The 26131-nt window shown below is 45.4% G+C and overlaps 1 protein-coding gene across 1 annotated transcript; it reads left to right on the top strand.

Annotated features, from left to right (window-relative positions):
* Positions 1 to 53: 53 nt before the first annotated feature.
* Positions 54 to 26122, top strand: LOC137279281 (uridylate-specific endoribonuclease-like). The gene is made up of 7 exons (XM_067811797.1): positions 54 to 173; positions 2003 to 2119; positions 16620 to 16736; positions 18258 to 18399; positions 23967 to 24166; positions 24883 to 25103; positions 25645 to 26122. Exons 1-7 carry the CDS (start codon positions 98 to 100, stop codon positions 25870 to 25872), a joined length of 1101 nt encoding a protein of 366 aa, XP_067667898.1. The 5' UTR covers positions 54 to 97; the 3' UTR covers positions 25873 to 26122.
* The last annotated feature ends 9 nt before the right edge of the window (positions 26123 to 26131 follow it).

Raw genomic sequence — 26131 nt, 5'->3', positions numbered from 1 at the left:
TTCAGACTGATTTGAATGTGTATATTTAATACTCCGGGTGCTATATATACATCCTTCCATTAAAGATTAGTGTAGTCGTATGCTCTGATCAGAACCAATGTTCCTCCTACGGGTCACCATGGTAGCTGCGATCGTTCTCATCTGCGTTCTGTTTTCACTGTCCTCGGCTCAAGGTAAGTTAACACTCTACCTGAGTGAAAGCGTTATGTATATCAAATTAGTTCTAGCGATACTAATAGTATAGTCACAGCTCTGCAACAGGCTCAATGCTTGTGGTCTGTATTCATTAATCGTTACTGACATTCTCTGTAGAAGTATTACTTGTGAAGGTGCGGGTTAGAATAGCCCTTCAACAACTCATGCTTGCCATAACATGCGACTATCATGACTCATACCATCGGTTCCCATTTGCACTAATCGGTGTTTACGCTGTTGATCACTGGATAGTCTGGTCCAGACTCAATTATTTACATACCTCCACCATATAGCTGGAATAGTGCTGAGTGCAGCGTAAAACTTAACTCACTCACTCACTCAGTCACTGTAGAAGTTTAAGCGACGCTCTGTCTAAAGAGGTTTATGTACAAGACAATACAAAAAAGACACTTTTGTTTAGGAGTGAGTGAGTGAGTGAGTGAGAGAGTGGGTGGCATGCCTGGTCTCTCACCTTAATCACATGGTGATTCACGAGTGTGGATGACTGTGAAATGGAAGTGAACTGTTTCACAGTGGGGCGCGAGTGACGTTGACAGTGAACGGCGTGTACATTCTTTCACATACGAGCACGAGTATGGTCGATAGTGATTCGGGTGTTCATTTTTCACAGACATGAGTGAATGTGGTCCACGGTGATTCATGTGTGCCTCATGACAGTGGCACTTAACTTTTTGGTAAAATAAATGCTACCTAGAAAGACAAGTATAACTATCACTGTAGGAAACAATCAACATTTTCTGCACAACTGAACCTTTTAGTCCCCCATCATCGGTTCCCCTCAAGAACAGTGCTTTCCGCTCAAGACGCCTTCCGCTGAGATCTTCTTCGCGAAGGCGGCACTCTGCTGTCAGGAACCCGTGGTAGTCCCTCAACTGTGGCTAAATGATCTATCGTAAAAACTGATTTATTTATCAAAGCCAGTATTAGATCTTTTGACAACTACTTTTTTGTGAACAGTTCTGTTTCCACCAAGCAGCTATCTGATTTCTATAGACCTGTTTACAATTTTCCTCTCACTTCCGTACCTTACATTGCACTTTTAATTTAATCTTGCCAGTCTTTAATCCTGACCGATATTTTTATATTAATTACTTTGTTTACGTTTTTAACTATTGCCGTTATTAATTTCTCAAACCACGCTTGCTTTTGAATTTTAGTGCTTTCATTTACGGTGTAAATGTTTTCAAAGGTGTATAAGGACTTACACTGTTTATCGTTTCACTAAATAAATACGTTGCTCATTCTTATATCTTATCCATTCTCTGTACTCTAACGTCTAAATGTGTATCAAAGAAGATATATTTATGTTCACGATTTAGCCCAAACTTCATACTGAAAGAAAAAAATATTACGACTTGTGTAACGTGTTTACACTACTGCGTCAGGTACGACTTGTATATCACAGACGGTGTCAGGGAAATAAGGCGTCATGACAAGTATATGGTTTTGGTGTTTATACACTTTTGTGTCAAGGTCATCACGTTGGTGTCAAATGTATATGGTATCGTGACATATATATGGCCTATAGTATCAGGTTTATAACTAATAGTGCCCAGTATTTATTTATCATGATAATGAGAATGTTTCTATAGCGCCTTTCCGGACTTCAGTCTGCTCAAAGTACACAATCTGATTATTATTACTCCGGATAAGCCAAGCTGTGAAGTGCTGGAAGTCCAATAGTGTCATGACTTAATCCAACGGGTACCCATTTTCTGCTGTGTGTATTTTCAACGAAAGTGTCCTGAGTTCAGCGACCGTGAGACCTTTTGTGTGTGTGTTGTAGAGAGCTGCGAGGGAAGATGTGGCGCTTCGCTGGACCAGACCCTCCCATGTCAGTGTAACGGTCATTGTATTACCTATGGCGACTGCTGCGACGACTACCAGCATGTGTGTGTGGAAGGTAAATATACATCTCCAATGAGTTCATGCAAAACACCCCTGAAGGCCCGGGTTAGGATATTGTAGTAGTATAGGGAATGATAGTTCTGGACCACTTTCACAAAAAGTCTCTACAAAGCCTTATTTAGTAAATAAGGCTTTGGTTGGGTCATTAGCTCTTGCTACTATTACCCCTACTACAAAAAAGTTGGCGGTAATTACTGTGCCTTGGTAGGAGGTAACACTGTGCCGTACGGTACGATCAATAATTCTTCTCTTACAAAACCCCTACCCGGCCCACCCCTCAAGTAGTATAAGTTAGGTTCGTCGGCTTTCATATCCACTTTATCTATGTTGTAAGTTTTGACTGACCATATAGGATCGGTGGCTCGCTTACGGCTATCGCCCTCGTGTTCCCCTATGTCATGTTTATATCGAGGAAACAGTTTAACGTGAACCGCCTATGATCTCTTTGGTGTTCGTAATAAAGGCTTGTTGGGCTTTTTGTATCCCCTGTTCTATGTACTTTTTTTTCTCGTCCTCGCTGATAGCAGACTTACGAGACTTGGACCGAATATCTTGTTTCATTTCGTTATATTTTTTGAGTTCAGATAGGATTGAACGAAACTCCTCTTCTGAGATCTTACTGTCAGAGAGTGCCGTGGAAATTCGCTCACTCACTGTGTTCAGCTTTGCTTCGGCCAGAACCCTGATCTCGTCGTGTTTCAATGCCTTACGATTAAGTCTGCGTGATACTAACTTAAGCGCCAACCCTACCAACCCTGTCACCCCAGCCGTTATTTCAATACCTAGCACTATAGGTGCAGCCACGATGGTGGTTAACAACCCAACGCCTGCCTCCACTAGTCCCATGCTGGTTGCCATAAGGGTAGTGTCAGCCCCGTTCACGATATTGAAAGCTCTATTATACTTTTTACATAGTGCTTTCCGCGTGTCACGGTCTTGTTCTAGTTGACGTTTCACATCACATAACTGCCTCAAGCGGAATCCATCTACGGTTTCCAGTGTTTTCGCTACTTCCTCTACGACTGGGTACAGACCCATCCTATAATGTATATTTTGAAAGATATTTTAATTGGGTTTCAGTTAAAAATCTATTAATGAATTTAAAGTCTATAAGTTCTAGACTATTAGTCAGGGTAATAGGTGAGAGGCTAATAAATTTTTCTGTTGTAATAAAAACCCCACTGAGGCTTATTAAGTGGTTTATAGGACCCGTGGTATCCTGTTGTATAACAATACGGCAATATTTGCCTTTGTGTATGCTAAACCAGCTTATTAACACCTCGGGTAAAATTTGGTGTACTATTGGGGGGTCTCCATTGTCTGAATACTCAAAGAAGACTTCTATGATTAGTGTGAAAGGGGGGAATATTATTTCAGGATTACTAAATGTTAATTTATTTTCGAATGGAGCCGATAACCCATTTTTGCTACTTCTTATTAATCCCCTCTCCGGAATGAAATCCCCGACCCAGATACCGTTATTCCTAATCTTAGAAATACGTCCCGTATCTGCGTCTATTGTGATATAAGGTGAGGTGGGTGTTAAGTTGATCAGCCATTTGGGCTCTTTTAAATCTGGTAACGGCACCCGTCTGTACACGTTGTCTTTGAAGTGCAGGATATATAATTCATCTTCCTCACCAGACTGATCGAATCCCTCCGTATCTCCTAGGTCGTTAAGCGTAGTGTTGGGATGATGACTGGTCATTATTATATTATTACGATATAATTTCCAACTGGTTTTCTGATAATAATTCAGGGGTTAACTTCATACCCATGAAGTGTATGTTGTCAGGCAGGAAGATATTGATTAGTGATATCTTGTTTTCCACGATCACGTTGACCCCCTGCAGACTGGTGTTGGAGCCGACACCCACCCGCACGTAAACGTTGCAAACTTGATACTGGTGTCGTTTCACCCACCCGAGTTTGATCCCCTTCACGATCTCGACCTCATTCACCGATGGTTCCCCTAGGTAGACTTTGATGATCAATGTTGAGTTTGCCGGTAGACTCTCTAGTATCTTGACCACGCCTTCGAATTCAGACACCAACTGCAATTTCACGTTTTGCATGGCCGGTTTACTCGATAGCATGTGGGCTGCTATAGTGTTGACTGGGCTGACGACTATGCTACGTCTCTGAGTTGGGACGTAAGCCACGAGCAGGGTTCCATTGTTCACGACTTTGTTTAGGTGGTTGTCTTTGTTATCCGTGAACACGTAAGGGGAGACGAGTCTAATATTGAGAAACCAGTTGTTATCGGGTAACAACACCCACTTGTCATCTTCGGTGAAGACGAGCATATATGGTTTGTTTTTGACGACGGTAGTGCTCTCAACATCGTCTAAGTCGAACAGTTTACCTCCGAACGATGGGTATATTACCCAATTATTATCACCGGTGTTGACAAGGGTGTACTTAGTGTTGACTGTTGCTCTTGTGGTATCTACTATATCACTTAGGGTTCCACCGGAGGGGATTTCAACGCGTTTGTAAATGTTGTTTTTCAGTTGCAAGGCATACGATTTACCATCTACTCCGGGAGCGTCGAAACCGCGTGTGTCTCCGAGGTCGGAGATCCCGATATTGACGCATTTTTTCACTCCGGGCCCTTGTGCGCTGGTCATGTTACATGAAGTGTTAAGCTGAGGTATCCTATATTTACAGGATTATGATTTATATCTAACACCGATATTGTCAGCTCAGGTATGTTGCCCTGGGTTAATCTCTTATACTGCCGTGGTGAAAACGACTCGGTTCTACCGTCGTTGAATTTCTCAGTTTTCACCGGCACTGCTCTCAGTATAGTGGAAGGGTGACCTCCTTGAATGTTATACGTTGTGCTCACCTGACCGAGATGAATGTACAGCTCTCGGTACGGTACTAGGTCGGGTAACTTCGTGCCTGTGACGGTTGTTGTTGGTTTTATCTCGTCAGGAGACATACCGAGTATCCTCGCTAATGGTCGGCCTAGCCTCAAGGAGGTTCTTCCGTTGTTGATTAACACCACTGTACCGTTTGAGTCGTTCATCTTGAGTTCGGCTCCCAGGGGTTTGAAGACCTCGTCGTTTAGAGAGCACACACTGTAGTAGCCGTCAGTTATCTGGCTGCGAGTTCCACTGACGAACAGCTTATTGTTGCTGATATTGATGTTAGTCCATTGCGGTAGGTAGGTGATATCGCAGAGTGCGACTTCGAGTTGACCTGACGTGTTATCGATCGCGTGCGTCAGCTGAACGGCCTCACCGCTCGTTATTCCTGGAAGTGTTATGTACATATTACATATATATTTATTTATATAATAGTTTTAAAATGTATTCCCCTGGTGTGTTTTACCCTAAACTGGATGTAGATTTCTCCCCCATGAAGATCGTGGTTGCTCCTGGGTTGTATTTCAATGCCCAGCTTTTAGATGTGTTCGATAAGTATAAGCTTTCGGTGACTAACATCAAGGCAGTCCACGCTTGGTTCAACAACCCTATGCAGTTCTGGCAGAATCAATTCAACTTTGCCGTGTGGTGCGCTACAACGGGGTGTGGTGTGGCATTGGCCGACCCTCAGCGTGGACCGCTGAGTCAGTCTGTGTTCAAGTTCCACGTGTACTACCAGGTCAGACGTATCCTTAAAGAGATCAGTGCCCCCCTCCCACAGGACAAAGCGTGGGACGCAACAAACAACCCGTACGATAGACGGACCTACGAACGTATTTGCAATGAATTCGAAATAAACCCGAAGACGGATTGGCGTTTGCCGAGGCCGAACCACGGGTTGGGTATTCCTTCTGATGGCGTGCGATCAGTGAAAGAACTCAGTGATGTTTTACTGAAACAAGATAAACTACGCCAGGACTTTGCTTTGTCGAGTAATGAATGGAGGGATGATCGTATGAACTTTAAAGGTGGTGTTGCTTTCACAGTCCAGAAAGTGGAGCAGTCAACCGCAGACGGGTGGAAAATGTTCATGCTGGACACGTCGAAAGGATTCACTCGTGCTAGTACAATACGCTTGAACGACTCGATTCCAACGTACGTGTGGGCGCTGTTGGGTGCGCAGTCGCAAACGCGTTCCAACATCCTCGGTAAGGGAACTGCTTACGAAGCTCAGAAACAGTTCGTTACCAACGTTGAGGATGCTATTAATTCTCCAGTTGATCTCCCGCGGGCCATCGAACGCTACCAAAACGTGTTAGAACACGCCAGATCGAAAGTCAATTACGTGTTCGCCGTGGGGTTGTACATGGCTCCGAGTGATATGCAACTGAGAGTAAAAAAAGTGGTGGGTTATAACAACAAAATAGTCGTAGCCACGAAGGATCAAAAATTGGGTATCAACCCCGATATTAACACCCCCTATATCCAACACATCCCACCACGTGAAAAGGGTATAGTGGCGCCACCCCCGGAGTCTAAAGTTCATGTGCCCCCCACACACCCCCATATACATGTGGGGGTACCCCCCTATCAGCAGCATATTGATAATAAAACGGCCCTGGTGGTTGGTGGGGTAACTTTGGGACTTATTTGGTTAAAGATTTCTTAGCCGCTACGTACACCAGACCCGCCACGGCGACGATGGCTGCCCACAGGTTTTGACTGAGCCACATGGCAGTTTTAGACAGAGCGCTCAACAACCACGAGACGATGCTACCCAGGATGCCGGGAAGGGCTTCGGCGGCTTTACCAGCCAGTTTAGCTAGGCCTTCCCCGAGTTTTTTAATCCAGTCTTTAACACCCCCACCGCCACTTGGAGTTCCCCCGCCGGCAGGCCCCACAGGGGTTCCCCCCGTCAGTGACACCACCAGGGTTGATATAATGAAACCCAATGCAGTCAGAATGCTGGCGATGGTGATCCCTTGCTCCCGGAACAATATCCGAATCCTGTCTGCTAACGTGGTGTCTCGGTAGAGGACTTGATTGATGGTTTCCCGTATACGGTTGACCTGGGATCGAAGCTTTTCTTTGAAGGAGGATGCTGTCTCCAGCCAGGTCTGCCTTTCCTCTTCCAAATTACGTATTTGTTTCTCGATGTGGGCTTTCAGAGCCTCGTCATCAGTTTCACCGAGTTTTTTCTTTTCATAGGCGATGTTGTCGTCTATCTCACTCATTTTGGCCGTGCTTTTCGCGAGATGTCCGCGAATGGTTTGCATCGTCAGATCCAACCCCCGCAGTTCCCGAACGGTAAATTCGAGCCCCGGGAAGGGTTTGTTCTCGTAGTCGGCCAACACCTTTTTAATATCATAAGTCATGTTTTGATCTGATATGGCGTCCCTGATACCTTCCAGACCTTGAACTAACTTCGGAGGATACTGCTTAGGTCGCGCGCCACCGTAATCTGTGAAGCCTAGTTCATCTTGGACCAACTGACTTCCATGTTTACCGGCCAATGTTGATAAAGCAAGCGGTTCTCTAGTGCGTTTATTCATGAGATCGATCTCCGGGCGAGACTTCAAACGCAGCGTGCCATTGCTGAGGGTAAAATCGGAATAGTTCCTTCCCAACGGTTTGAGTTTGGATTTATTTTCAACTGCGTTGTAATAATCGTCGACGGCGCCCTTAAGGAGCTCGTCACTTTGCGAGAATGAGGTCTCCTGGTCATCATCGAATGCCTGGGCACTATCGTCCCACATATCATCCATAGGTATGTCTTCATCCATTAGTATTAAAAATATATTTCATTTATATAACAATGTACGGCAGAAAATTAGATCCTTTCAGAAAATTGAGAGAGCCATTAGGCGCCAGAGCCGTGCGACAGTCGGTGACTATCACCAACAATCCCAGCAAGATAGACCAGAATCAAACTCTGCTGGTTAGATTTCCAAACCTTGGTGAGAATGACCTCATTGTACCAGGCACTGTTCGACTGGCGTTCAATATCACGTTGACCTCCGACAACGACAAACGCGAGCTAGTGCGGAACGTGGGTCGAGCTATCATCAAGAAAACGACCGTCAAGATCAGCGGTAACGAGGTGCTGAGCATCGACGACAGCGACGTGTTTCACTGCTACAAGGATCTCTGGAAAAGCGAGGGAGAACGGTGATGAGTCCAGTTATGCCATAGACAACATCTCTCTGGAGTTCGACATGGTCACTAGCCCGGAGCTGGCCAGGCAGGTTCGAAGCCAGTACTCTGGGAAGATGGCTATCCTGTACGATCGCGTACTGAGGCATAGATCAGTCGTGCGAGATAAGAGCGACACTGTGTGGAATATCAACCTGAACGTGCCGGCGCGATCGATGAAAGGTATCCTGGTCGTCCCCGTGGAGTATTACGATCCATTCCGGAGGGACAGCGAGAAGTTTTTCAACCCCGAGATTGAAAAGGTGGAAGTGACCATCGAGGGCGTGGCCAACCATCTGTTCAGTCATGGTATGAGACCACACCAGCAGTGGGATGAGATAAAAAAGCTACCAGTGGGGGATTACATAACAAAGGACCTGGACCTCGGCTCCGTGCAGATCGGTGAATACCTGACCACCAAGTACGCCCTATGGTTGGACATGCGATCCACGGATGATGATAAACTGCACGGCAGCGGGCGTCGTATAGATAACGGCAGCGAAGGGATAACTATCCAGATTACTAAGAAGGCTCAAACCGCTGGTAAGTTGAAATTATATCTGTACGTTATTATGGACGCGCAACTTAATATAGACAATGGGAGATTTGTGCAAGCCATCTACTAGTGGGGGGTACCCCCCACTACCCACTGACCCACACTGCGCTATCATATGCGGGCAGACTGGCTGTGGGAAGACCGTTTTCGTGTTGGATATGTTGGAGGGTTACTACAAGGATGTGTTCGATAACATCGTTATCATGTGCCCTACTCTGAGCATGAATAAAACGTACGCGCGACCTTGGGTGATAACGGACCCGGACGTACACAAAATCGACCCTGGGACACGCCTGCAGGACTGGTTGAAAGCTCTTCACGAGAAATTTAAAGGGGAACCGACGCTGTTCATACTGGACGACTGCAGCGCTAATCGCGAGATAACAAAAAAGAGAGACATGCTATCGTACCTGGCCTTCTCCGGCCGGCATGCAAATCACAGCGTCTGGGTGCTAACGCAGAAGTTCAACTCGGTGTTGAAAGACCTCAGGGAGCAGACGCGATGGGTGGCCTTATTTCACTGCAAGGACAGGGATTCGTTTGAGGAGTGTTTGAGAGAGAACGATGTGATGAGTAAATTAGAACGGGAACGGGTGAAGAAACAGCTCGCTGAAACTAAACACGCTAAGCTCGTTCTAAAAACCGACCAACCAGTAGCATATATAGTATGCTAAAGCTAAGCAAAGCTAAGCTAAAGCTAAGCAAAGCTAAGCAAAGCTAAGCAAAGCTAAGCAAAGCTATGATATTTGAAGTATTTGTCGTGTGCAACTTAACCTTCATTTCTCTGTGTTTTGTCTGCATCGGGTATTATATAGTTAAAACTAAATCTTACTTGTTATATTATAAGATGGAGTGTGAGGAATTGCTCGAACAATTGTCGTTGGAGGGTTCCCCCACGCCGCCCGCAGGCCCCACTGATGACAAGCGAGAGACACTGGTGGCGTTGGCTGTTGGCGGCAAAGCCAAACATTACTTTGGAGACTACACTCCGGATAAAATTCACAAAATGTCAGCCGAAGAAATCGATAAGCTGTACGCTAGATACGAGTCCCGGCTCGGAGCAGAAATGACAAAGACAATAGGATCGGCTATGACCCAGATGTACACCGGTATTGTATCATACTTCTTTCCCATTCCACCAGAGCGCCGACTTTACCTGTGGGAAGACCTCGAGAAAGACCCTTTTATCGAACACGCCGTGAGCTCTATCAGCTGCGGGCTGTACCACAAATATGGTATGTTGTTGGCTCCAGTGACGGCGGCGATTATCACAGCAAAACATTGTCAATTTGAGAGAAAGAATAATAATAATAGTATAGATGGATACTGCTCCCGAGGTGACACAGGAACCAGTGAGGGAAACCCCAGTGGTGGTACCCCCCACACCCCCAACAGTGAGGGAAACTCCACTGGAGGAAACCCCCACAGTGAGGGAAGTGACCCCTTCACAAACAGTAACCAGACAGAAGAATCCTAAGAGAGTAGCTGCCGGTAAAAAACGGTGGTGTAACCAACATAAAGTGACCAACCCAACCCGACTGTTGTTGGCTGTAGGTGTAACTGCTGCCTTGGCTATCTCGTGGTTATACGTGGGGGTACCCTCCCACAGTGAGCCACCACCCAACAGTGAGCCCCCCACGCCGCCGGCAGGCCCCATTATTGACCCGCATATCATGTTATAATTTTAATATTTTATATCATATACATAATGTCTGAGGGGAAAACGTTCGTCAACGACGCATACCACGCCACAGTGGTCGCCAGTCTAGCCGTAGGGTACGCTCGGTTGACTAAAATGGTGCTTAAACAACCAACTATCAAGCTAGATTTCAACCTGCAGGATATGGGTATGCTCATAATGAACCTTGGTATGGCGATGGCCACAAAAGACATCCTAGTAAAACAAGGAATAATACCTGATAATATAATGAAATAAATATAGGGATGGCCACGATAGCTATGATGGTCGGTGGGGCGTTAGTGAATGCCCTGGCATTTTCCGGGAGTAATTTCCTCTTCTCGAAACTACGAGATGATCACGCGGCTGAAATACAGGAAGAAAGGAAGCGGCACGATCTCGCTACTGAGAAATTACAAAGGGCACAGGCCGATTACGCTAAAAAACGCCTCCAGAGGATCGACTTTATTAACGAACAACTCCAGCGTGAAAACCATGCCGTTCAAACATTCAACGATGTCGATGAAGCAATGAAAGAATACTACCTACTAACTGGTAAACAATTGGAACCGCTCAATAAACCCACACTCGCTCAGTACTACACACCATCCAAGGGACAAATGAATCGTGAACTGGGCTTCATAGTGTTGGGTATAGTAGCTACTGCGTTGGTTGCGAAGCAATTAAACTAAAACACCTATATAAGTAAACATGAGACCCGCTCCATACCGATGCGAATACATACTTATGGGGAAGACCGAGGCCTGTGGTAGGAAATGCAGGAATCAGGGGTTCTGTTGTTTCCATATGGGAAGTCCTAACTACACGTGTTCTGTGTGTGGTATCGGGGTTAAAGGGCACTACTGTCTATGTAAAGCTCACGGAGCGAACGTAGTCAGACATCAACTCATCTACGAGAATAAAAAAGGCTACATAAAAGAACGTAGGCGACTGCTCAAGATAGCCACTTAAGGGTTACCTCCCCTTACTGTGAACCAATTAGACATTAGTTCTCTTAGGTGTAAACACGATGTCTACTGTAAGCAAGCTCAAGCGGGTCGCAAAACAGAGAGGTGTCATCGGGTATTCTCGAATGCGGAAGTCAGCATTGTTGAGATTACTAGGTTTAGAATCCCCTCCTACAGTAAAACAATTAAAAGCTCAAGCAAAACAGCTTGGATACACGGGTTATTCAAACCTGGGGAGAGCCGGGTTAACCGCATTGTTATCACATGCCCCCGTAGCACGTCCCACTGTAAAACAACTGAAAGTCGAGGCACACGATTTGGGTTTAGGCGGGTATTCCCGTATGAGAAAACCACAGCTTGTAGAATTATTACGACAGAATAGAGCTATTGACCTACAGTTCGTGCGCACTAAGCACGCCGTAGGCAACTATTTGGGAGGTTGGCGCATGCACGTTGATAGAAACATAGACATTACAGATATCAAACCTCTGATAGCTGATAAGGTCAACCAGGAACTAAATAATCTAGGAAGTATCAAGTTTCAGATCACAGTGAAAATGTCGCTCGATAAGCAGGTTGGGAGTACCACTGAGTATGTTCAGCCTTACTTCCGAGGTCAACAAGAGGTCGTCACACATGCAGAGACCATTGACGCATCAATCGATACAAGTTTTCAGCAGATACGAGAATACCTAGAACGCTATACACACTTGGGGTCCGGGTGGGCTGTAGATAAAATCGATAATGTCTATCTAGACATAGCTAACTACGTGCCGTTCAGAGGCGGGTCATACCTAGCCTTGCCTCCCTACTATAGGAACAAACATGCCATAGTAAACGTTAAGAATAGAGGAAACGATTGCCTGAGGTTAGCTATCAGGTCAGCCTTATTTCCAGCTGGCACTCATTCAGATAGGCTTTCTAGCTATCCCCAAGACGATGGACTCAACTGGGATGGTATAGATGAACCCACCCCCATATCCCAGATCACTAAAGTAGAAAAACAGAATAATCTGGCTATAAATGTCTTTGGGTATGAAGGTAACACAACAATAGTACACGCGGTCAGCACGGTGAAGGATTGCCAAGTTATCAATATATTCATGATCCAGCTAGGTGAAAAGTATCACTACACGTGGATAAAACATCTCAGCCGGTTGTTGCACGACCAGTCGAAACACGTTGGGGAAAAACACTTTTGTGTACGATGCCTACACGGTTTCAGTCGAGCTGATTTATTAGAATCCCACCGGGATGATTGCCAAGGTGTGGGGCAGACGGCCATACGAGTCGACATGCCTAAGGAAGGTGAAAATATCCTAAAATTCAGTAACCACAAGAACCAAATGTCTGTACCTTATATTATATACGCCGACTTCGAAGCCTTAGTGGCTGCCGCCGGCGAGGCTCCCAGTGGTAGCTTCACCCACAAGACACAAGAGCATAAAGCCTGTTCGTTTGGATACATTGTCGTCCGTTGTGACGGGGAAACTAAAGCTCCGGTAGTGTATAGGGGCCCTGACGCCGCTGAAAGGTTTCTAAAGTGTTTGCAGGAGGAAGAAAAAATTATTAGGAATACATTGTATAGAATCGCTCCCATGCGTATGACCCGAGCCGACAGGCTAGCTCACTCTAGTAGCACTAACTGTCACGTGTGCGACTCACCACTTAACGGTGATTCGGTGAGAGATCACTGTCACATAACTGGTAAGTATAGAGGCGCCGCTCACAACGCGTGCAACCTCAAGCTTAAAATCAACCCTAAGACAATAAACATCCCCGTTGTCTTTCACAACTTGAGAGGGTACGACTCACACTTGATCATGCAGGCCATCGCGAAAATCGATGGTAATATAACGTGCATCCCCAACAACATGGAGAGATACATCTCCTTCAGCTTAAACGGACTTAGGTTCATTGACTCGTTTCAGTTCCTCCTGTCGTCACTCGACAGTCTGGTCAAGGCCAACAATACCTTCCCTATCACCGATCGATACACAGACGCCGAGACTAGACCCCTGCTTATGAGGAAGGGTGTGTACCCCTATGAGTACATGGATAGTTGGGACAAGTTCACCGAGACCAGACTACCCCCTATTGACTGCTTTTATAGCAAGCTGAATGAGGCGTCCGTCTCACGAGATGATTACTCGCACGCGACTAACGTATGGAATAAACTGGGTTGTAAGAACCTGGGTGATTATCACGACCTGTACTTGAGGACAGATGTACTGCTGTTAGCCGACGTGTTTGAAACGTTCAGGCGGACTTGTTTAAAGCAGTATAAACTCGACCCCGCATGGTATTACACCAGCCCAGGTCTGTCGTGGGACGCCTTGCTTAAAAAGACCGGAGTTAATTTGGAATTGCTCACAGATTACGACATGCACCTATTCATTGAGAAAGGCTTGCGAGGTGGTTTTTCCATGGCATCCAAACGATACGCGAAAGCAAATAATCAATACGTGAAAGGTTACGATCCTAACAAACCAACCAATCACATTCTCTACCTCGACGCAAACAACCTGTACGGCTGGGCCATGAGTCAGTATCTACCTACAGGGGGATTCGAATGGGTACCCCACGTTGATGTTATGGGGGTCGCACCAGATTCGAACAAAGGGTATATCCTCGAGGTTGACTTAGAGTATCCCAAGGAATTACACACATCGCACAACAGCTACCCCCTGGCCCCCGAACGTATGAGGGTTAACCCAGACTGGATGTCTGAGTACCAACATAACTTGTCAGGTGGTCGTGTGACAGACGTTGAAAAACTCGTGCCTAACTTAATGAATAAGACCAAGTACATCGTTCACTATCGCAACCTACAGCTGTACCTGTCGTTGGGTATGAGGCTGACCAAAATACACAGGGTGCTCATGTTCGACCAGAGTCCATGGATGGAGCCCTACATCAGAATGAACACAGACCTACGAAAAAAAGCCACCAGTGATTTTGAGAAAAATCTCTACAAGCTCATGAACAACTCGGTGTTTGGTAAGACTATGGAGAACCTGAGGAAACGCGTAACCGTGAAGCTGGTTAGATCTAGTGAGGAAGACAAGCTCAGGAAATTGATAGCCAGTCCGGCATTCAACCGTAGTAAGATATTCACAGACAACCTGGTTGCCCTACACATGAAGAAAAGTCACATAAAATTCAACCGGCCTGTTTATGTGGGGATGAGCATCCTCGATTTATCCAAACACCTGATGTACGACTTTTACTACAACGAGCTCAAGAAACAGTACGGCGACAGGTGTGAAGTGTTGTACACTGACACGGATTCCCTGCTGATGGAGATTCGAACCGAGGACGTGTACGAGGACATGAAAAAACACCTTGATTTATACGACACCAGCGATTACCCTAAGACCCATGCCATACACAGTACTGTAAATAAAAAGGTCCTAGGTAAGATGAAGGACGAGTGTGCTGGCACGCCCATAGCCGAGTACATAGGTTTGAGACCTAAGATGTACTCCATACTGAAAGCCGACAATAGTGAGATCCGGAAGGCTAAGGGGGTTAAGAAGTATGTGGTGAAACAACACATCAAACACGCCAGATTCAAGGAAGCCCTGTTCAAGACCCGTACCTTTAGACATAAAATGAATACACTTAGAAGTGATGGACATAAGATATACGGACTGACTATAAACAAGACGTCCCTGTCGCCTATGGACACGAAACGTTGGATAGCTATTGATGGGATAAACACATACGCGTATGGACATGAAAAAATTTGAGGCTATTTACTACAGCCCGCGTGGGTACTGGAAAGGAGCTAGCGCAGTAGATAAGCTAGCTAAAATAGCGCGAGTACCCCCGGAGGAAGCCAAAGCGTGGCTTGAAAAACAAGCCCTGTGGCAGATCTATTTGCCGGCACCACGCTACGTGCCTAGAAGGAGGTTCGGTATTAACATACCTAATAGCGTTCACCAGGCAGACCTACTGTTCCTACCCCACGACAAGAGGTACAAGTATGCCTTAACCGTAGTGGACGTAGCCAGTCGTTACAAGGAAGCCGAACCCTTGACCACGAAAGATTCGGCCCAGGTAGCCAGAGGATTCGAACGCATATACAAACGCAGCCCACTGACGTGGCCAACAGAGCTGCAAGTTGACCCCGGACGGGAGTTCATGGGTGCCGTGTCACAACTGCTAACCAAACACGATACAAAGGTCAGGCGTGGCACGGCCGGAGCCCATCGCAGCCAAGCCATAGTTGAGAGATTTAATAGGACTTTGGCTGAGCGCTTGTTCGGCTATCAGTATGCTAGGGAGATGACCACCCCTGGAAAACGATCGACTGAATGGGTCACGAGGTTACCCAAGGTGGTGTCGGCAATCAACCATGAAGTCACCCGTCTCACCGGTAAGAAACCGGTAGACGCTATCAAACTAAAATCAATAGTTGCAGAGTCGGCCGCTCCATTGCGTGGGAAGGAGAAACAGATACCAGATAGGGCCCTAGTGAGGTATTTATACCAGCCGGGGGAACACGAGGGCGATAGCCGTAAGCGAGCCACCGATCCTATATGGTCAGTCAAAACTTACAACATAGATAAAGTGGATATGAAAGCCAACGAACCTAACTTGTACTACTTGAGGGATGGGCCGGGTAGGGGATTTGTAAGAGAAGAATTATTGATCGTACCGTACGGCACAGTGTTACCTCCTACCAAGGCACAGTAATTACCGCCAACTTTTTTGTAGTAGGGGTAATAGTAGCAAGAGCTAATGACCCAACCAAAGCCTTATTTACTAAATAAGGCTTTGTAGAGACTTTTTGTGAAAGTGGTCCAGAACTATCATTCCCTATACTACTATTGTCCTTCAGTAACCCATGCTTGTCGTAAAAGGCCACTGACAGGATCGGATGGTCAAACTCGCTGACTTGGTTAACACCGATCATGGGTTCCCAGAGATCCGCCATATAGCTGGAATATTGCTGACTGCGTCGTAAAACTAAACTCACTAACACTCATGTAAACACTCGACTCTAGCACCGGCCCTCCACAGCAATCCACATTTCAAAGATCATATCCCATTGAAATAAATAAATAAATAAATAAATGAATGAATGAATGAATGAATGAATGAATGAATGAATGAATGAATGAATAAATAAATAAATAAATAAATAAATAAATAAATAAATAAATAAATAAATAAATAAATAAATAAATAAATAAATAAAAATACTCACTGTTTCTATCAAGCCACATGCTCCGGGCGGTGCAACGCTGGATTAGACAGTTCTAAGCCCTGCCAGTGTAACACAGCCTGTGTCAGCCATGGAGACTGCTGCCCCGACTACGACAGTCTCTGTGCTGGGGGTACGTAGTTTTAGCCGGATATACTGAGTCAAAGAAAAAAAAAAGAACAAGAGATGGTAAGATGGCTAAATTGTTATCATTTCCGTTTTTCTGAGATCTGTGTGATGTACTCGATACACAGACAGAGCCACAATCAGTTCCATTAGGCTACACCGCCACGGGTATTCAGAATGTCAAGTCACAAAAATAGAAATTCGAAATTTCTCAATTCAATATTGTGTATGGCCGCCCCGCGCATTCATCACTGCCAAACACCATCTCCTCTTCGACTGCCTGATGCTTGTGAACACATGGTTTGGGATTCTGCGCCAAGGCACTTGCAATGCTATGCCAAGTTCCTGCATATTCTAAAGGTTGGTTCCTAAGACCACTAAGTGCATCCCAAACGTGCTCTATTGGATTAAGGTCAGGGGACCTCGATGGCCAGTCCATGACGTTGATTCCAGCGTTTTGAAGGAAATTTCGGATCAACGTTGCTGTATGCGACCGAGCATTATCATGCTTGAACTGTAGACCTGGGCCATGAGCCGCCATGAAAGGAACGAGTTAAAGTATCCCACACCATGCAACTTCCGCCCCCTGTACACAACACTGGGCATACCGTTCACGACATGGTCTCCAGAGTCTGTGCCTGCCATCCGTGAATCTGATGGTAAACCTGGATTCATAGCTAAAGACTCGATTTCAGTTTCTCTTGGTCCACCGGAGGTGACGTTGGGTCCACAGCAGACGTTGACGTTGGTGAAACGGCGTCAATATTGGCCCATGATATGGATGTGGAGAATGTAGACTGGCAGTCCGCGACCTCTAAACATCTCAACCCTGGTTCGTGTAGCCGGCTGAAATCTGTCACGTAGGTGACGTAGCACATCACAGCTCTTGCGACGTCAATGACTGATCTTCCCGCTTGCAACATGCCACGTTCACGTTGCACATTTGACAATCGTGGCATTTAAAGTACCGTTAGAACTGTGGCTTAAAAATGTTTTTCAATTCTTGAGGCCAGTGAAAACACGTGCAAATGAAGAAAACTTTGATGCCAAGATCACGTGATCGACTGCACGCGCAAAACCTGATTTGGCACTAACATCATTTGCACGACGAATGGATGGGTTTGAGTGAGTTTTGCTGACGTTTTTCTAGAGTCGAAAGATGGGGATCCCATTTCAGATACATAGATGTATCATCAGAGAATAATTAGTCATTAATTTCAAAAATTACATTTTGTGAAGTTTCTTTTTTGACTCAGTATATCTACCTACATACAAGTATATATTTGATACAACGAAAAGTGCTATCTGATTTGAATCGTGTTGCATTAGAATACATTAGAATGTTGCTTGCATTTTACAATAATATTCTTAGTGTTGATTTTATGCAAACAGTTTCTACAACGAATTAGAACCGAAACATGATTTAGTTATTTACATTCCCTTTTCTCTGAGAATCGGACAGCTTTACCCGTCCGAACGTCACACGATGTACATCGCCTGTCGATAAGTGACAAAGTTTTATGTGAAGGTGATGCAGGAAAAGAGACCCTTTCCAGTGTAGCTGATCAACTGTGGAATCTGGACGTCAACCGCGTCTCCGTCACAGACTACGACGTCAGCTACCAGGGCCAGGTCAGCTCAAGCAATACAGGCGACAGTGCAGCAGGACCGTGAGTGTCACAAAGATCACTAGTTCCGTTAGTTACGTTATACCAGTGGTTGATAGGCTGAGCAAGCTATACCAGTGGTTGATAGTCTGAGCAAGATAAACCAGCGGTTGATAGTCTCAGCAATCTACACCAGTGGTTGATAGTCTGTGCAAGCCATACCAATATGTTATATGAGTGGTTGATTGTCTGAGCATGTTATGCCAGTGGTTCATAGTCCGCAAACGGTTGATTGTCTGCTGTACAAACGGTTGATTGTCTGAACAAGCAATACCAGTGGTTGATAGTCTGAGCTAGCTATACCAGTGGTTGATGGCCTGAGCAAGCTTTACCAGTGGTTAATAGTCTGCACAAGCCATACCAAGTTGATTGTCTGGGGGAAAATATACCAGTGGTTGATTCTCTGAGCAAGATATAATACATGGTTGATAGTCTGAGCTAGCTATATATACATGGTTGATAGTCTGAGCCAGATATACCAGTGACTGATAGTCTAAGCCAGCTATACCAATGGTTGATTGTCTGACAAATCTATACCACTGATTGATAGTCTGAGCAGCGCCACATAATGTCATTGTACAAAGAAACGTTAAAGTCAAAGCGCCTCACTGACGAATTCAATCAGTCACCTCGTTCATGTCCTTGTCCATGTGTTGAGTAGTGCGTCCGCCAGGTGGAGTAGTGCGTCCGTCAGTTACACATGAATATGTTAGAGGAGTAGTGTGACTGTTGTCAGTTACATCTGGTTATGTTGGGTGGGGGAGTAGTAGTGTGTCCGTCAGTTACAACTGAATATGTTAGAGGAGTAGTGTGTCCGTCAGTTACAACTGAATATGTTAGAGGAGTAGTGCGTCCGTCAGTTACACCTGAATGTGCTGGTGGGGTAGTGCGTCCGTCAGTTACAACTGAATATGCTGGTGGAGTAGTGCGTCCGTCAGTTACAACTGAATATGTTAGAGGAGTAGTGCGTCCGTCAGTTACAACTGAATATGCTAGAGGAGTAGTGCGTCCGTCAGTTACAACTGAATATGTTAGAGGAGTAGTGCGTCCGTCAGTTACACCTGAATATGTTGGAGGAGTAGTGCGTCCGTCAGTTACACCTGAATATGCTGGTGGAGTAGTGCGTCCGTCAGTTACACCTGAATATGTTAGAGGAGTAGTGCGTCCGTCAGTTACATCTGAATATGTTGGAGGAGTAGTGCGTCCGTCAGTTACACCTGAATATGCTGGTGGAGTAGTGCGTCCGTCAGTTACACCTGGATATGTTAGAGGAGTAGTGCGTCCGTCAGATACAACTGAATATGTTAGAGGAGTAGTGCGTCCGTCAGTTACAACTGAATATCCTGCTGGAGTAGTGCGTCCGTCAGTTACACCTGAATACGCTGCTGGAGTAGTGCGTCCGTCAGTTACACTTGAATATGTTAGAGGAGTAGTGCGTCCGTCAGTTACACCTGAATAAGTTAGAGGAGTAGTGTGTCCGTCAGTTACACCTGAATATGTTAGAGGAGTAGTGCGTCCGTCAGTTACACCTGAATATGTTAGAGGAGTAGTGCGTCCGTCAGTTACACCTGAATATGTTCGGGAAGTAGTGTGTCCGTCAGTTACAGCTGAAAATATTGGGGGAGTAGTGTATCCGTCAGTTACAACTGAATATGTTAGAGGAGTAGTGCGCCCGTCAGTTACACCTGAATAAGTTAGAGGAGTAGTGTGTCCGTCAGTTACACCTGAATATGTTAGAGGAGTAGTGCGTCCGTCAGTTACACCTGAATATGTTAGAGGAGTAGTGCGTCCGTCAGTTACAACTGAATATGTTCGGGAAGTAGTGTGTCCGTCAGTTACACCTGAAAATATTGAGGGAGTAGTGCGTCCGTCAGTTACAGCTGAAAATATTGGGGGAGTAGTGTATCCGTCAGTTACAACTGAATATGTTAGAGGAGTAGTGCGTCCGTCAGTTACACCTGAATATGTTAGAGGAGTAGTGCGTCCGTCAGATACAACTGAATATGTTAGAAGAGTAGTGCGTCCGTCAGTTACAACTGAATATGCTGGTGGAGTAGTGCGTCCGTCAGTTACACCTGAATATGTTAGAGGAGTAGTGCGTCCGTCAGTTACACCTGGATATGTTAGAGGAGTAGTGCGTCCGTCAGATACAACTGAATACGCTGCTGGAGTAGTGCGTCCGTCAGTTACACCTGAATATGTTAGAGGAGTAGTGCGTCCGTCAGTTACACCTGAATAAGTTAGAGGAGTAGTGTGTCCGTCAGTTACAACTGAATATGTTAGAGGAGTAGTGCGTCCGTCAGTTACACCTGAATATGTTAGAGGAGTAGTGCGTCCGTCAGTTACACTTGAATATGTTCGGGAAGTAGTGTGTCCGTCAGTTACACCTGAAAATATTGAGGGAGTAGTGCGTCCGTCAGTTACACCTGAAAATATTGGGGGAGTAGTGTATCCGTCAGTTACAACTGAATATGTTAGAGGAGTAGTGCGTCCGTCAGTTACACCTGAATATGCTAGAGGAGTAGTGCGTCCGTCAGTTACACCTGAATATGCTGGTGGAGTAGTGCGTCCGTCCGTTACACCTGAATATGTTAGAGGAGTAGTGTGTCCGTCAGTTACAACTGAATATGTTAGAGGAGTAGTGCGCCCGTCAGTTAAAACTGAATATGCTGGTGGAGTAGTGCGTCCGTCAGTTACACCTGAATATGTTAGAGGAGTAGTGCGTCCGTCAGTTACACCTGGATATGTTAGAGGAGTAGTGCGTCCGTCAGTTACACCTGAATATGTTAGAGGAGTAGTGCGTCCGTCAGTTACACCTGAATATGTTAGAGGAGTAGTGCGTCCGTCAGTTACAACTGAATATGTTCGGGAAGTAGTGTGTCCGTCAGTTACACCTGAAAATATTGAGGGAGTAGTGCGTCCGTCAGTTACAGCTGAAAATATTGGGGGAGTAGTGTATCCGTCAGTTACAACTGAATATGTTAGAGGAGTAGTGCGTCCGTCAGTTACACCTGAATATGTTAGAGGAGTAGTGCGTCCGTCAGATACAACTGAATATGTTAGAAGAGTAGTGCGTCCGTCAGTTACAACTGAATATGCTGGTGGAGTAGTGCGTCCGTCAGTTACACCTGAATATGTTAGAGGAGTAGTGCGTCCGTCAGTTACACCTGGATATGTTAGAGGAGTAGTGCGTCCGTCAGATACAACTGAATATGTTAGAGGAGTAGTGCGTCCGTCAGTTACAACTGAATATGCTGCTGGAGTAGTGCGTCCGTCAGTTACACCTGAATACGCTGCTGGAGTAGTGCGTCCGTCAGTTACACCTGAATATGTTAGAGGAGTAGTGCGTCCGTCAGTTACACCTGAATAAGTTAGAGGAGTAGTGTGTCCGTCAGTTACACCTGAATATGTTAGAGGAGTAGTGCGTCCGTCAGTTACACCTGAATATGTTAGAGGAGTAGTGCGTCCGTCAGTTACACCTGAATATGTTCGGGAAGTAGTGTGTCCGTCAGTTACACCTGAATATGTTAGAAGAGTAGTGCGTCCGTCAGTTACAACTGAATATGTTCGGGAAGTAGTGTGTCCGTCAGTTACACATGCAAAAATATTGAGGGAGTAGTGCGTCCGTCAGTTACAGCTGAAAATATTGGGGGAGTAGTGCGTCCGTCAGTTACAACTGAATATGTTAGAGGAGTAGTGCGTCCGTCAGTTACACCTGAATATGTTAGAGGAGTAGTGCGTCCGTCAGATACAACTGAATATGTTAGAAGAGTAGTGCGTCCGTCAGTTACAACTGAATATGTTCGGGAAGTAGTGTGTCCGTCAGTTACACATGAAAATATTGAGGGAGTAGTGCGTCCGTCAGTTACAGCTGAAAATATTGGGGGAGTAGTGTATCCGTCAGTTACAACTGAATATGTTAGAGGAGTAGTGCGTCCGTCAGTTACACCTGAATATGTTAGAGGAGTAGTGCGTCCGTCAGATACAACTGAATATGTTAGAGGAGTAGTGCTTCCGCCAGTTACACCTGAATATGTTAGAGGAGTAGTGCGTCCGTCAGTTACAACTGAATATGTTCGGGAAGTAGTGTGTCCGTCAGTTACAACTGAAAATATTGAGGGAGTAGTGCGTCCGTCAGTTACAGCTGAAAATATTGGGGGAGTAGTGTATCCGTCAGTTACACCTGAATATGTTAGAGGAGTAGTGCGTCCGTCAGTTACACCTGAATATGTTAGAGGAGTAGTGCGTCCGTCAGATACAACTGAATATGTTAGAGGAGTAGTGCGTCCGTCAGTTACACCTGAATATGTTAGAGGAGTAGTGCGTCCATCAGTTACAACTGAATATGCTGGTGGAGTAGTGCGTCCGTCAGTTACACCTGAATATGCTGGTGGAGTAGTGCGTCCGTCAGTTACACCTGAATATGTTAGAGGAGTAGTTCGTCCGTCAGTTACACCTGAATATGTTAGAGGAGTAGTGCGTCCGTCAGTTACAACTGAATATGCTGCTGGAGTAGTGCGTCCGTCAGTTACACCTGAATATGCTGCTGGAGTAGTGCGTCCGTCAGTTACACCTGAAAATATTGAGGGAGTAGTGCGTCCGTCAGTTACAGCTGAAAATATTGGGGGAGTAGTGTGTCCGTCAGTTATAACTCAATATGTTAGAGGATTAATGCGTCCGTCAGTTACAGCTGTGTGAGTGAATGAGTTTAGTTTTTTGCCGCACACAGCAAAATTCCAGCTATATGGCGGTTGTCTGTAAATAATCAAGTCTGCACCAGACAATCCAGTGATAAACGCCATGAGCTTCAATCTGCGCAATTGGGAACCAATGACGTGTCAAGCAAGGCAACGAGCCTGACCACCCGATCCCCTGAGTCGCCTCTTACGACGAGCATAGTCGCCTTTTATGGCAAGCATGGGTTGCTAAGACCTGTTCTACCCCAGTTACAGGTGAAATATACGTCATTTGTTAGTTTAGATTCTAGCAAAAATTGTTCGGAAAATTCCTTGGATTAATTTTACTGCATTCCCCTCCTATTTATTTTCACTCCACGCGCAGCTGTAGTAAAGACTTCATTGAAACCGCCGGGTACAAGGAAGTATGCGACCATGTTCGATGAAGGCTAGAAGCTCCATGATGGTACGCGCTTAGCTAAATGCTTCTAGTCTTTACATTTGCAATGTTTCGGGACTGTGTTCAGAATGAGAAATTTGTTATAACGTTTCTAAATGCTTTTTGTCTGTCCATATTTCAGCTGCATACCTTCTTTTCCTTAGCTGTTTCATTTTGCCCAAACAATGATAAAATTCGCCGGCTGTCTCTTTCAACGGATACCCGTGAATATCCGGGTTAGAACTGATCTTGAGTACCTCATACTTGTCGTAAAAGGCTACAAACGGGGGCGAGTGGTCAGGATTGCTCATATTTTTTACACATGTCATCGGTTCCCAAATGCGTAGAGCGATGTTCCCTGGATTATTTGGTCCAGACTCGAATATTTACAGACAGCCGCAATGTGGCTGGAATATGGCTGTAAAACTAAACTCATTCACTCATTTTCAACACAGGTTCTTCAGGTATGTGAACGAAGCTATCTTCTCACGTCCAACATTTTCCCGCCTAATCCCGCTGTTGGACAACTACAATCCAAACATCGGCGAGTCAGAGTCGCTGACCAGTGCCCAGTGGGCAGAGATAAACAGCTTCCTTGACGAAGTACTTGCTACGTCCGTTATGCAAAAGGCCTACAACTATCTTCTTAATGAAGGTAATTGTATATTAAATACAACTGGCAATAAAACCTAACATCATATTGAGCGACATTCACGTTATATCTACGGCTGATGGTCCGCACAATCTAGATCAATGGTTGATCACCTCAGCAAGCTATACCAACGGTGTATCATCTGAGCAGCTATACCAGTGGTTGATAGTCCGAGCTAGCTATACCAACGGTTGATTGTCTGAGAAAACTATGTTAGTGGATGGTAGTCCGAGCTAGCTATACCAACGGTTGATTGTCCGACAAAACTATACGAGTGGGTGATAGTCTGTGCAACTCCACATAACGTCATTGTAGAAAGAAACGTAAGTCAAAGAGCCTCACTGGGGGATTCAGTCAGTCACTCGTTCCCATGTCCATATGAAGTACAGGAGTTGTGGTCTTTCCGCTTCAACTGCCTTGTAGTGTAAGACCGTTTGTCGGGGAAAGCGCCCTTCCGGATTGTGTCAGTGACTGCATCTACAGTTGGTTCGTTGAATGACGTACAGATGTCCTAACTTTAACCCATGTTAGAGAAGAGCCTTTTTATATATATTACATAATTTTCAGATATACTGAAAGCCTAATATTAAAAGGACAAACGTATACTTGTCTGGAAGCAAATTATTCTTTCTCAACAAACTTCCCAGTCCTATCCATATCGTACTGGGGCATGTTTCACTGGGACTGGAGTGAGTCATGTCTGATAACTCTGTCTTCAGGTAAGACTACCGGAACCGCAGACTTCCGGGACCTCCTGAAGGAGCTTTGGTTTAATCTGTACCCGCGCTCAAGCTCGGGGCCCATTGACAGTTCCGGCTTTGAACACGTTGTTGTTGGGGAATACAAGAATGGAGTGAGTGGGTTCCACAACTGGGTTCAGTTCTACCAGGAGGAGAAGACAAACACCATCGACTACAAGGGATATGTGTCGCGATCCAACGTACGTACTACAGTGGATACGGTCTAGTTAATGCAAATGAACTAAGATACTAGTGTCAGATTTGTGTGGGTTAATGTATGTTGCATACAGCCAAGGAGAGTATCAAGGGCCACTATCAGTATCAAACCAGGGATAGGTGTCAAGGGACTTAAGTACACAGATTACCTAGAGTGGGTGAGTCATTTTACGACGCACTCAGCAATATTCCAGCTATACGGCAGCAGACTGCAAATAAATGAGTCTCGACCAGAACAGCATGAGCATCGATCTACGTAAAAGGGATACGATGACACGTGTTAGCCTAGTCAGCTAGTCTGACCACCCAATCCCGTTTGTCGTCTCTTTCGACAAGCATGGGTTACAGAAGACCAATTCTAACCCGAAATTTAATGAGTCCAGACAACCTAGAATAGAAAACGAAACGTCATGCGCAAATGTACGTAGAATGCTTTGGATGTGCTTCACGTACTAACGTACATACAATACAACGGACAAGCGTTGCACGCATCATCTTTAATGATGAGAACAATTTGTCTTTCAGCCTGAAATTGTAGGAGCGCAGTTCACCTGGAACGGCCATAGGAAGAGCAAGGGAAGTTTCTTTGTGGCGTCAAGTCCGGAGTTCGACATGGCCATATATTCAATCTGCGCGTTGATGCACCCTAACGCTGTCTGCTCCTTCACCATGAACGGACATTCCATCAGGATCCAGACGTGGGATGTGTCCCACAAGTCGGGGGCTCAGATCGCCTCGGCCTACCCCCTGTAGACAGCCTGTCAGGGACCGATGCCTTTCACTTCGAGTTACTGTTACGTTAGACTGACTACAAAATCTTGGGAAATTAAACAAGGCCCTTCCACTATTTGGGCAGCTGGTTCTCATTATCCTAGGCAAAACAGGACATAAGGAAACTGGAGAAATGGATTAACAAATCAAAAGCATTCACTAGAAAGTTTTTCAGCTGTTTAGCTATTTTGTTTACAAAAATCAATTAAAATCTGATGTCTTTCTCATAAAAGCGCATTTT

This window comes from Haliotis asinina, chromosome 3 (assembly GCF_037392515.1).
Source record: "Haliotis asinina isolate JCU_RB_2024 chromosome 3, JCU_Hal_asi_v2, whole genome shotgun sequence".
Classification (NCBI taxonomy): Eukaryota; Metazoa; Mollusca; class Gastropoda; order Lepetellida; family Haliotidae; genus Haliotis; species Haliotis asinina.
This window is presented reverse-complemented; position numbering and strand designations above follow the sequence as displayed.

What these genes read in the sequence shown, in the direction of transcription:
- LOC137279281 (XM_067811797.1), top strand. Translation starts at nt 98, where the DNA reads ATGTTCCTCCTACGGGTCACCATGGTAGCTGCGATCGTTCTCATCTGC. An exon ending in CGACAGTCTCTGTGCTGGGG is followed by an intron (nt 16,737 to 18,257) that starts GTACGTAGTTTT and finishes TTTTATGTGAAG; the next exon opens with GTGATGCAGGAAAAGAGACC. An exon ending in GGCGACAGTGCAGCAGGACC is followed by an intron (nt 18,400 to 23,966) that starts GTGAGTGTCACA and finishes TTTTCAACACAG; the next exon opens with GTTCTTCAGGTATGTGAACG.